At 39.8% G+C, this 11,160-nt stretch overlaps 2 protein-coding genes across 2 annotated transcripts; one reads left to right on the top strand and one right to left on the bottom strand.

Moving 5' to 3' along the window:
- The first annotated feature begins 186 nt into the window (after positions 1 to 186).
- Positions 187 to 4,981, top strand: LOC106132752 (uncharacterized). The gene is made up of 5 exons (XM_013332275.2): positions 187 to 747; positions 3,253 to 3,362; positions 3,800 to 3,945; positions 4,501 to 4,615; positions 4,841 to 4,981. Exons 1-5 carry the CDS (start codon positions 639 to 641, stop codon positions 4,979 to 4,981), a joined length of 621 nt encoding a protein of 206 aa, XP_013187729.1. The 5' UTR covers positions 187 to 638.
- Positions 4,982 to 5,473: 492 nt separating this feature from the next.
- LOC106132516 (protein sneaky) lies at positions 5,474 to 11,135 on the bottom strand. Its single transcript, XM_060949758.1, has 12 exons — positions 11,048 to 11,135; positions 10,632 to 10,751; positions 10,070 to 10,241; positions 9,646 to 9,786; positions 8,959 to 9,250; positions 8,641 to 8,763; positions 8,148 to 8,399; positions 7,478 to 7,690; positions 6,612 to 6,820; positions 6,280 to 6,384; positions 5,936 to 6,087; positions 5,474 to 5,665 (listed from the first exon to the last, which is right to left on the bottom strand). The coding sequence occupies exons 1-12, from the start codon at positions 11,100 to 11,102 to the stop codon at positions 5,496 to 5,498; spliced, it is 2,004 nt and encodes a 667-aa protein (XP_060805741.1). The 5' UTR covers positions 11,103 to 11,135; the 3' UTR covers positions 5,474 to 5,495.
- Between the last annotated feature and the right edge of the window lie 25 nt (positions 11,136 to 11,160).

Here is an 11,160-nt window from a genome sequence, read left to right as displayed (position 1 = left end):
ATTGAAAATTAATAAAGTGATTAATAGAAAATGGTTTTTTAACTATTCTTTCCCGCTTAAATTTTAAGTCCAGTTACTTGGACACTTGGGTTTAAGCAAAATGCTAACCTGAAATGAGAAGAGATGATAAGAGACATTTTCATTGGGAATGTAGAGGAGCTGTAACAGAGAGTTTCTTGAAACTCCTTCGGGTTTACTTAAATCACAGGAGAAAGTTGGTGTAACAATATAGACCACCCGGTTTGGGTATATTTGTGCTACCTGCGAACTCGGCAACTTATCCTTAATTTTTTTGTACATAACATAGTAATTTTTTTTTCATAATTCTTTCCGTCTATGTTTGGTGTCCTTCAAGACTGATAAAAATTATCAATGCGGCGCTGTGGTCAAACTCAACCGTCCAACTAGTCGCACATTAGGGGGCAAATCATCTATCGAATTAAAAAATCCTTAAAAATTTATACCTTGGTTTATATCTTCCAAAATATAATAGAATAAATATAAAACCTCCGCAGTACTATGACTCGGGATATTTGACAGTCATTCATCCTGAAGACTTGATAATTTAAAATCAAAATGACATGTAATATGTGTGTGTTGGTTGATTGTAATTATTTAAATGCCTACTTTCCTAAAATATGGGAAACTACATCAGTAACATATATTCCAATTTAGGTCGCTTTTTCGAATACCCAGTGAAAAGAAAACCTATATGTTTTTATCGCCAAGAAGATTTTACGGCTACCGGTAAGATAAGACTATTACTTGAAACGATCATGGTACTTACGAGTATAAGTACCTATATAATGTTCTATAGGTACTTATACTACTCTGTCAAGAAAGTAGCAGGAAAAGATCAATAATACACAAACTGTTTGTTATTCATCCAAATTTATTTTATCACCTTCAAAATATGCTCCTTTAGAAACGATACACTTACGCCAACGAATAATCCAATCATCAAAACATTTTTTAAACGCTGTTTCCGGAATTGAGGTCAGTTCTCGCCGCGAATTCTCTTTTATGTCTTCTACCGATTGAAAACGGGTGCCACGAAGTGGTAATTTGAGTTTAGGAAAAAGAAAAAAGTCGGCTGGAGCCATATCTGGTGAATATGGTGGTTGCTCGATGGTATTTGTTGAGTGTTTGGTTAATAATTCGTTCACAATGATGGCCTTGTGCGAAGGTGCATTATCATGGTGCAAAATCCAAGAATTTTCTTTCCACAAATCTGGCCTTTTTCGTCGGATTTGCTCTCTTAAACGCCGCATAACACTCAAATAATATTCCTTATTTACCGTTTGACCTTCCGGCAAGAATTCCGAGTGCACAACACCGCGATAGTCAAAGAAACAGTCAACATGACTTTGACTTTTGAACGACTTTGGCGTGGTTTTTTCGGTTTCGGTTAAGTTGGAAGGCGCCACTCCGAAGCTTGTTGACTAGTTTGCATGTCAAACTCGTAAACCCACGTCTCGTCACCAGTAACAATGCGTTTCATGAATGTTGGGTCGGAATTGACTCGTTCTAGCATGTCCTCAGAGACTCTCATGCGATTGAGTTTTTGAAAAAAATTCAGGTCTTTTGGGACTAGCCGAGCGGCAACATGTTTCATACCCAAATTATTAGTTAAAATGGTACGGATCGACTCGTGAGATACAGAAAGTTCGGTGGCTATCTCTCTCAAAGTTGAATGAGGATTTTCAGTCACTATTTCCTTCACTTTTGCGATGTTAACTTCAGTTGCAGACGTTGATGGCCTACCAGAGCGAGGCAAATCTTCCATCACATCTCGACCGCTTTTGAACGCTTTGTACCACTCATAAGCACGAGTTTTTGATAAAGTCGATTCACCGTAAGCCTTCTGTAACATTTTCAGTGACTCCGAATACGATATTCCATTGGCAATGCAAAATTTAAGACAAACTCTTTGTTCGATGTTTTTATCCATTATGAAATTAGCAATACACACTAGATATGATATAACTAAAAATAGCACTGTATTTAATGTAAACAACAGATGCAACTCAAACTCCGCGCCAAAATGGAAAACAGTTGTGCCAATCTAACAACAACAAAAAAAAACAAAAATTTGAATTTGGAACCATAAATAAATAATCCATTCCCGATACTTTTCTGACTGAATGTATACTCGTACTTAGAAATTGTGACTGATTGCCAACAAAGGAATTTGGTTATGCGACCACATTTGCTGTAGATACCGTATGAATTAAGAGAAGAAAATTTGAAATTCATCCCGGGCTCAGTGCGAGAGAGACTAGATGCTCATGTTGTTCAGATCAAGAGAAAATTGGTATTAGGTTCTTTATGTGGTCAAGCGGTGCAATAAGATTTTCTGAAATCCCCACGGGAACAGAAATTTTCGTTTATACCTGAGCCGAGCTGCAGGCGTCCTCTTCTCGGCGTCTTTGACAAGATTTTTGATGAACCTGTGGCGACATCTCTACGCCACTCGTCACAACATCCAATCAAACAACTACTGTCAATCATCGCGAAGAAATTGACGCGCTCAACCAATAGCAGCGAAGAATCTAAATCGCGATTTCAAGGATTTCATGGATTGGGGCATAAATACAACCTCCGACACAACATCGTTGGAGCCGCGGTTCCCCAGGCATAACACCTAGCCTGGCAGAAGATCTTCCCTTTGGTGGCGGTCGAGCCGAATCATCGCTCCCGCTACATACCATTGCAATTGATGTTCATCGATAAATCTTTGTATATTATTCGGCTCTATCAGTGTAAGAAAAGTTTATGAATAACAGCTGCAATTTATCATAAAAGCAGTACATAATATAATGACATTGACCACCTCTGTGGCGCAGCGGCAGACCGCTTGTTGGTGACACCGGATGTCCCGGGTTCGAATCCCGGCCAGGGCATGATGAAGAAACGAACGTTCTCTGATTGGCCTGGGTTCTGAATGTTTATATATATCTGTGTAATCTGGATATAATATATAATAAATTATTAATATACGTGGGAGTCGTGCGGTGTGGTAAATACTTCTTAATGCAGATCATCACAACCACGGGACCCGCCCTTAGATAAGTCTGGTTCAAAGGTTCGACTGTCAGTGGCATAAAACACCTTACGTGCTAAGTTTACAATTACAAAAAAAGACACGCTTTATCAACATTCGTGATTAATCTTATTACCTAAGCTATGAGCCTCCTATCCCTACCCATTATTAATCTTCATAAAGTGCAGATGTCACTTGATATTTAACAGGCGAACCTCAAAGGAGAATGACTAATATAATGACCACGCCGATGACCGATTACGACAAACTTGTGGATCAGTTCTACAAGCGGTTGGCCGAGCAGCGACAATTCAACCAGGTAAGGGGCCCAGACTCTTAGAATACCTACGAAAGAAACCTACGGTAGACGTAGGTAACTACAGTTCCCTCTTGACGTAAGTCTCGGTTATGTTCTCACCTCTCTGGACGCTCCCGGGGTGCGCTTTGACCATTATCTTGGATTAGGTAAGTCAAGATTTTACGCAAAGCCTCTTTCGTCTGACTACCGCTTTTGTGGAGCGTAGTAGACATAGACATCTTTTGTTTTGACTACTATCTACCTGCTACTTACACCTACCTATACTGACTACTTAGACCTAGATTGAGCAGAGTAGACAATCAGATGGGGACATCTTGCTCGTGGCCTATTTAGTGTTGATTTGTGAATACTCAACTGAAAACTACATATAATTACATTTCACACCACTAGATCGGACTCGCCGAAGAATAAAATCATAGAGCAAGATATTCTTACAGGATATGAAAGAGAAAGACCGCCGCTGGAGCATGCAGAAGGTGGTGGAACGTTTCCCCGGCTGGAACGAGGTCACCATCGCCAACCTACACAGTCTCTTCTTGTTGTTCGACAACCAGTCCAACGGGATGCTGGGATTCGATGACTTGTTTGTATCCATTCTGAATTTAGACTTTATCTTTTCTTGACGAGAGCACCGCCCAAAAAGTATTTCTTTTACGCGGTAGTTGATGTCCGTTTCCGCGGAAATACCAAATAATTCTTTTTTTTTACTAAATTCCAATCTTTAGACCAAGCAGCAGTGTGGGCTGCACGTCGTCTATTAGTCACTCGGTTACGGAAGAGATTTATAAGTATATTTTATAGATTTTTTTAAGGATTTCGCCCCAGATAGTGGTCCAGATTCAAGTAAATTAACTACCTAATTTTTATTAGTATTATCAGAAACCTTTTCTTGGTTAGTCTTTCTTTATCAATAATATTCACTTGAGCAAATACGTGCATTGTTTCAATTGGCGTATTTACAGATTCCCCTTTTTTGGAATTCTAGGAAAGGGAAACAATTCTTTATTCACCAAATTATTATGGGTCAATACCACTCCCTCCTTTTCTGTCTTTTCTATTGGTGACATTGGGACAAGATCTCAAAGGCCGACCGTTCTTAAAATTCCTCTTAATAGTTACGTATTATTAACATATTCAGCTGTGCAGTACTGGAAAGCCTGGGGGAAGAAAGCGGTATAGAGACTCGGAAAGACAAATTCTTGGAGGCCGACTCCGACAACGACGGCTGGATCACCTACGATGAGTTTTTATCGGTAAATAAGTAGTTAAAGTTACAGTTTGAATAAAATTGGTAAAAATTTAGTAATAACTAAACTCTCTCTCGTTTCGGGTCTCGAACGCCATCATTAATTTATTAATACTTATAATGGCTTGTAAGAATAAATAGCTTACTAATGTAATTAGGTACTTAGAAAAGAAAAAAATCAGATTTATGTAGATATGTACAAGTGAAAAATTATTTTTTCATGTGTTTTTAGTTGGTGTACCATTACGACCCCGTGCCGCCGGGCCAGTCGGGCCTCACTGGTTTAGCCCACCTCTGCAACGAGGTGGCGGAGAACATTCAGTTTGTCAGTAACCTTACAGTTGGCGAACAACTAGAGTACGGGCTGTTTTGATGTGGTAGTTAGTAGTCGCGGATTATACGAGCTCCTTAGATGAGCTCATGATCTACTAAGTTATGGAAATGCTGCGCAGTCAATAAAACTAAGATGAAATAATAAATATTTTATTTATTTTTGAAAAAAGGTTCCTTCGGAATTTCTTCATTGCACATGTCTTTGTGAACAACACCAATATATTTTTCAAACTTAGTCAAAAGAATCGTCAAGTCAAAGTAGAATTGGCTTACTATATCCTCTTTATATGTCGGAGGATCCGACAAAAGAATAAATTTAATCCCTAATTATCAATCAGCCAAATGCCTAGGCTGCTCATGACCGCTAAAAGAGACAAATTGAGAAACAAGTTGGGATCTCAAGCCGAAGGTCGGGTTTCTACTTTTTCAAGCACTTACTTATACCAAATTGTTCCAAAAGGCTGTTCTGTTCGTCAATTCGTTCAAAGAGTCCATGTCGCTAAGTTCGAAGGCCTGGGCTCCTCTTCCACCAGCACTTATCAAATCAGTCATCATTAGTGCCGAGGCTGTTCATCATCACTCAACGAGTCCATATCGCTTAGTTCTGCGAGACTTGGGTCGCAGGCCAGACATCGGGCTCCCACTTCTCTCCAGCACTCCATACAGTACATAAAGGGGCAGTGTGACGCGACGCAAGCGTGCCACGGTGTGGATTCTTGGTTATCTGTTAAAAAACATAAAAGTAGAGATAAAAAAAATATGATAAAATGGTACCTAGTGCAAAGGTTTTATAAGGTTACAGGAAAACTAGGGCTAGTTTGAAATACCTGTTTGTTGGTTTATGAGATGTTAGTTTCGAAGCCATTAGCTAAGAATGGAATTGTAAATACGCTATGGTGATAAAAGCAAAGCCCGCACCCTTCCTCGTAACTGTTTCTTCTAAGTAATACAGAAAAAATTAAAGAAATAAATAATAGGTAGAATCCTCAGGAACCTTTCCTCGGCTCCGGCTCCCCACAGATGAGGCATGTCATCCTAGCGGCCGGCAGCACGCGCAGCCAACCCAGCAGCTGCGGGAACTTCATCCTCATGCTGACCAGGTTCTCTCCGGAGAGGTAGTGGGCTCGAACCGTTTGTATTGCTTTTCTGAATAATAATGTTATTTTTGTTTATATTCTAGATAATTCCTCTTATCTGGTGCGTAATTATTGTTATCTCTCATCTTATTTGCGCAAATGAGGATACTGCTCGACTAATTCATGACCTTAATTTTTTAAGAGCAATAAAAAATGCGAATTTGAAAATATTGTAAAATGATTAATAATAAGGTCTACCAACTTGCGCAAAGTTTTCTGCATTTTCATGCGCTTCTTGAGTATGTCATTGTAGAGGTGCAATATGCGTTGTTTCTCGCGGCGCGGGTAAAAGTAGCTGCAGATAAGTCTGAAAAAAAAAATCTTTCTACTAATGTTGTGATATGAAATATAAATGTGGATTTTCATGGCCTCAATAATAATTCTTTTGTAAAGATTTAACACAAAAAAGGTCAAAAGGCGCATACTTATAGGCGGATTCACTCCTGGACACTTGGTGTCAAAAGAATGTAAATTGTTAAACATAAAAATGGTAAACCGCATTGGACAGTTACCGATACAATTTAAATTACCTACCTTCGTAAACGCAACGTGTAAGGGTCCAAATATAGCAGTAAAATAATCCAGAGGTATCCACCGTAGATCTTAAAGAAGTAAGCGGGAGGCATGAGTCGCGGGCGAGGAATGCAAGGCCGGTTGGTAATGGGTCGCTGCGCTGGCGACTCCTCGGAGAATCCTTCTAGAATCTTCCTTACCATGTTCGCTAGTATACCGGACCCTTCCACCTGGTTGGCGGTCGTTCAAGTTTATTTTATTAGGAAGACGGACAGCTATATGGCAAAATTAGTTATTGGAGAAACCAATACTCGATTAGGAAGACAAACAAAATTGTGCATACAAATTTTGTTATTTGCTCCAAAAAGAGCTGCAAATCTTTTTTATAATGTCTCTCCTGAAAGGCTTCTAGGCGATGAGCTAGCAATATGTCACTATTTGAATGTCAAGTCCATTCAGTAATCCTATGTAAGTAGGTATTATAGTACCCACGAGGATACATTAAAGCGGTCCTCAGTCCCTGAAGCCCAATGGATGAAGGAGTAACACACGCGAAGATGAAATTGAGAGGGAATGTGTCGCAGTGAGCAACAAATAATGCTAACTAATATGTATCAATCAATAAGAAAAATACCTATTCGAATAATAAAACATTCAGGCGTACAGTCCCTAGAATAGGGGGTGAGTAATGCAGAACTAAAAGGACACTGAAAAGATTTGTAGGGAGTCAAGAAAAGGTGCGCTGTTAAATAAAGTAAGAGAGCAGCGCCTTCCTCCCCATGACTTGGCGACGATAACCAGAAGGTTGGAAAAGCCATCGGTGGTGTTGGAATAGTTCAGTAACCAATTGCTGAATTTAATTTGAAATACGTTATGAGATTCCCTACCGTTATGTCAAGATCATGCATTCCTTGGTCGTTTTCCATCTCAGCATGTTGTCGGACCACGTCCAACGCTTCGAAAAACAGCCGGTCCAGCATTACGAAGGTGGTGGCTGTGACCACTTCCAGGAACACTTTCAGGATATGTGACACCAGCAGACTCTGATCCAGGGGTATGTAGGAGAATGACCGGACGTCCACATATTTTATTCTTTCCATCTGAAATCATTAACCATTCCACAATGGTAGCTTTAACTTTCGTAAGCCCCAGCCCCAATGCGCAATGGCTGAGGATGCAGTTAAGCACGCGTATAAGAGACCCAAAATAGACAAGCTTTTAAAATGTAGTTGAAAGATTTCTTTGTACCAAAGTTGACCGCTTAACCGCTTTGTAGGGAGTTACGCAAAAGGCATGTTGTTACAGAAAGCAAGCACGAGCGGAGCGCACTCCTCTCATGAGTCGGCTCGTATAACCGGAAGGTTGGTATAGCCATGGATAATGGTGGGTTAGTTGGCTGTCTTAAGGAAAGAGATTTGCAACTTCCAGGTACGAGTTCGATCTTCAGCGCAGGTAAATATTAGTAGTTATTGTATCCTATATTCGTCGATTTGGGTCTACGTGTATAGGATACAATACCTGTCAGACTAAGTACATTAGAAAGCATACTTTAATCACCTTTTTCAAGGGCAACAAAGTGTATTTCCTTTTGTCCCGCCTCCGCGCGTCTATCTGCTTGAAGTACCCCGTGACATACGTGTTATCAAACTCAATGTCGGTTAGGTATAGATCATGGTAGGTGGCGCTAGCGGACGGAATGCGCAGGAACAGGATCGCCATACACACGTTGAGGATAGTACTGACAGTTCGCATGATTATGTTCTTCTCTTCAAACGCTTTTATCACTAAATCGCCTGTTTCTTTGGCGTCCTGAGAATGGTTAATTATATCGTTGACGCATACTTAAGACTGAAACTCGTAGTTTGTGTTATGAAATGAATAATTACTTATTTGGTTCTTAAATATAACATACAAAGGATTGTAAATGGGTTTGGTACTATTCTTTCTCATAATGCTGAAGCCAAGCTGTGAAGGAAATATGAATGAAATCGACTTTACTGTTTTGTGTACTGAATGAAATGAAATTTTGAAGTGTAAGTAATTCTAAAACCTGAACATTGTAGATCACTCGTACGTCAGGAGGTTTGTTTTTCAATTTAATGTCTTGCAAATTTGTCAACTTCATCTTGGCCTTTTTTACATAAACGTATCCCTCTCCTAATCCCGGGTCAACCTGTAAATAATTAGCACTAAGTAAAATATCTATTGGTATGTACCCGCAGATTATGTACCTAGAGAACGGTTAAAAATTTGAAAATTCGGCAGAGAACGTCTATAAATGTCTGCAGATTTGGATGTATATTAATTAGTATATAACTTTGTATATAATTTTAGTATAACAAAATCATGTATCAGACCAACAACTCACCTGTTTACTACTATCACATACGCGATCCATATCCATCAAATACTGGATATCACAGACGTGACACAGATCCAAAGGCTCGCAGACCGCCCGCCCATCATGCGTGTTCACCAGCTTACAGTACTTAACCTGCACAGGCCTGAACATGTTCATGCAGACGACCACGCTGCGAGCGAACTGGTTTTGGCAACGGATAGCTATTTTCATAAGGTATTTCTTCTGATAAATTTCGTTCTCTTTATCGCTTTGTATGATTCTGAAGAAGGATGACTGAATTAGGGAATAAGATATGATATGTATGATACAAATAAAATATTGAAATGAGAAAAAAATCATTTTGTTTTTAACGACAAATCTCAAAATCTACTATAATAATTTTAACTCCGTGCCGTGTGGTTCTCGGCACCAATAGAAAAAAGAATAGCACCACTTCGTTGTTTTCTAAAGCGACCACAATATCCATACTCATATTATAAATGTGTTTGTTTGTCCGTTTTTGCGTTCCTACATATTGTGTAAAATACGGAGGACATGCGGGGTGCTCAAGCGGGCGTAGTAGCGCGCGATAGCTATATATTGTTAAAATTGAAATAACACATAGAAAAGTACTTTGTATTATATACATATATCATTTATATATTAGATATATCGAAGGAGGTATAAATTTCTAAGTGGCCCACTACATGTTACCTATACTTGTGTTCAATAACTTGGGTGCGATGCGGCTGTGCAAACAAATTGTCCACGTAATCATTTTGCACGCGACTTTGTTCGACTTCCCTGGTGCCTTCTATTTCATTTTCTATTGGTGAAAGTACGGTGTCAATTGAACTGAAAGAGAGGCAGTATAAAATCAAATAGTATGAAAAAATTCCATCGCGGTTTAAATGAATCTGATACATCTTTTAGGCAATTTTTTTCAGCTTTTGGCTTGGCGTTTTCACATGTTTGTGAACACTCCTCCATCAACAACCTCACATAGTTGCGGAACCTAATGAGAAAATTCTAATGCTATAATTTATGTTTGACATCTGGATCCAGGGCAATCCCTGTCCCGTTCAGGTTAAACGGGAGGATTCACATATAGTTGAGTTTGGAACTTTATAAAACGAACCTGATGGTGCCCTTTATGTGGTCAACATTTGGGCCAAGGCCTGTCAAGGTCTTCCTTACAGGCTGAGCCAGCAAACAGTGTCTGGTCTTCCCCAGGGAGTAAGACAGCTGTGTCGTGCATGCGAACACACGGACCACCTCCCGCGCATTCAAGCACATGTTAGTGATTGGACCTGTAGTATTTATCGAAATATTTAAAAGTTCTGCTAATAATATTCAACAAATGTTGTATTTGTCCGGTTTCAATCCATCACTTTCCCTAATAGATATCGTAAAAGGCGTCTAAGGGAATCGACACATATATCTAGCCAGCTTTTACCATGATCCAATATGAGTTAAGTTTCCCTGCAAAGGTCACGGAAATGAGACGGTAGTCACTTCGTATACAAACCTGACTGACCAAATCCGGAGTTATGGTCAAAAGGCGCAACTCGAGCACGATCACCTCTCCAGAGAGGCGAGGATGTAATCGAGATTGACTGCAGGAGGAAGAAGAAGACTTAATTCATCACTCGATTTTTTTGTTTTGGAAAGTACCTACTTAGTAACAATGTGCCCCCGACCTGCGACCACATACGTGAGCACCACAGCCTTCATGACGCCCCGGCCCGGCTTCCCGCAGTACATGGCTAGCGCCAGCAGCGATATGCAGCGCACTTGGACGGCGAGGGCAGCACACACACCTGAATTATCATCTTCACATTATGTATAGTAATTTCTTCTAGCATTATTAAGAGACCGCAAAAGTTTCGAACAGTACAGACCAATTACATGTAGATTGGAAGCTGTTTATCGACTTTTGATGTTCAAACTTTTTAGCAGTACAAGCGACAAAAGCAAACCACAGCCCCGCAGCATAGCAGCGGAGTGTACTACTAGTTTTAGTGGCCAAAGAGCGATGAAGCGAACGTCTAAGCATGTAATCTAGAATTTAAGTTATAAGATAGGAGATCTTAAAAGTATATAAAGGAGGACTTACCAATCAATGTACTTAATCCCAAACACAACACTTTATCCACACAGTTTGGCAGCATAATCTTCTTTAGAAAGAAATAGCTATAAATTTGCGCGAGACAGAAGCCCCCAGAGAAA

This window comes from Amyelois transitella, chromosome 19 (assembly GCF_032362555.1).
Source record: "Amyelois transitella isolate CPQ chromosome 19, ilAmyTran1.1, whole genome shotgun sequence".
NCBI classification, from domain to species: Eukaryota; Metazoa; Arthropoda; class Insecta; order Lepidoptera; family Pyralidae; genus Amyelois; species Amyelois transitella.
The sequence above is the reverse complement of the archived record's forward strand: the minus strand, read 5'-3'. Positions and strand labels throughout refer to the sequence as shown.

Bases quoted from the DNA above. Each gene is read 5' to 3' on its own strand.
- LOC106132752 (XM_013332275.2), top strand. From the start codon at position 639: ATGGGAAACTACATCAGTAACATATATTCCAATTTAGGTCGCTTTTTC. The intron at 748-3,252 runs GTAAGATAAGAC...GATATTTAACAG, and splicing joins AGAAGATTTTACGGCTACCG to GCGAACCTCAAAGGAGAATG. The intron at 3,946-4,500 runs GTTTGTATCCAT...TAACATATTCAG, and splicing joins ATGCTGGGATTCGATGACTT to CTGTGCAGTACTGGAAAGCC.
- LOC106132516 (XM_060949758.1), bottom strand. From the start codon at position 11,102: ATGCTGCCAAACTGTGTGGATAAAGTGTTGTGTTTGGGATTAAGTACA. The intron at 9,787-10,069 runs GTTCGTTTTATA...CCTCTCTTTCAG, and splicing joins CACATAAAGGGCACCATCAG to TTCAATTGACACCGTACTTT. The intron at 7,691-8,147 runs GTGATTAAAGTA...TAATGATTTCAG, and splicing joins CTTTGTTGCCCTTGAAAAAG to ATGGAAAGAATAAAATATGT.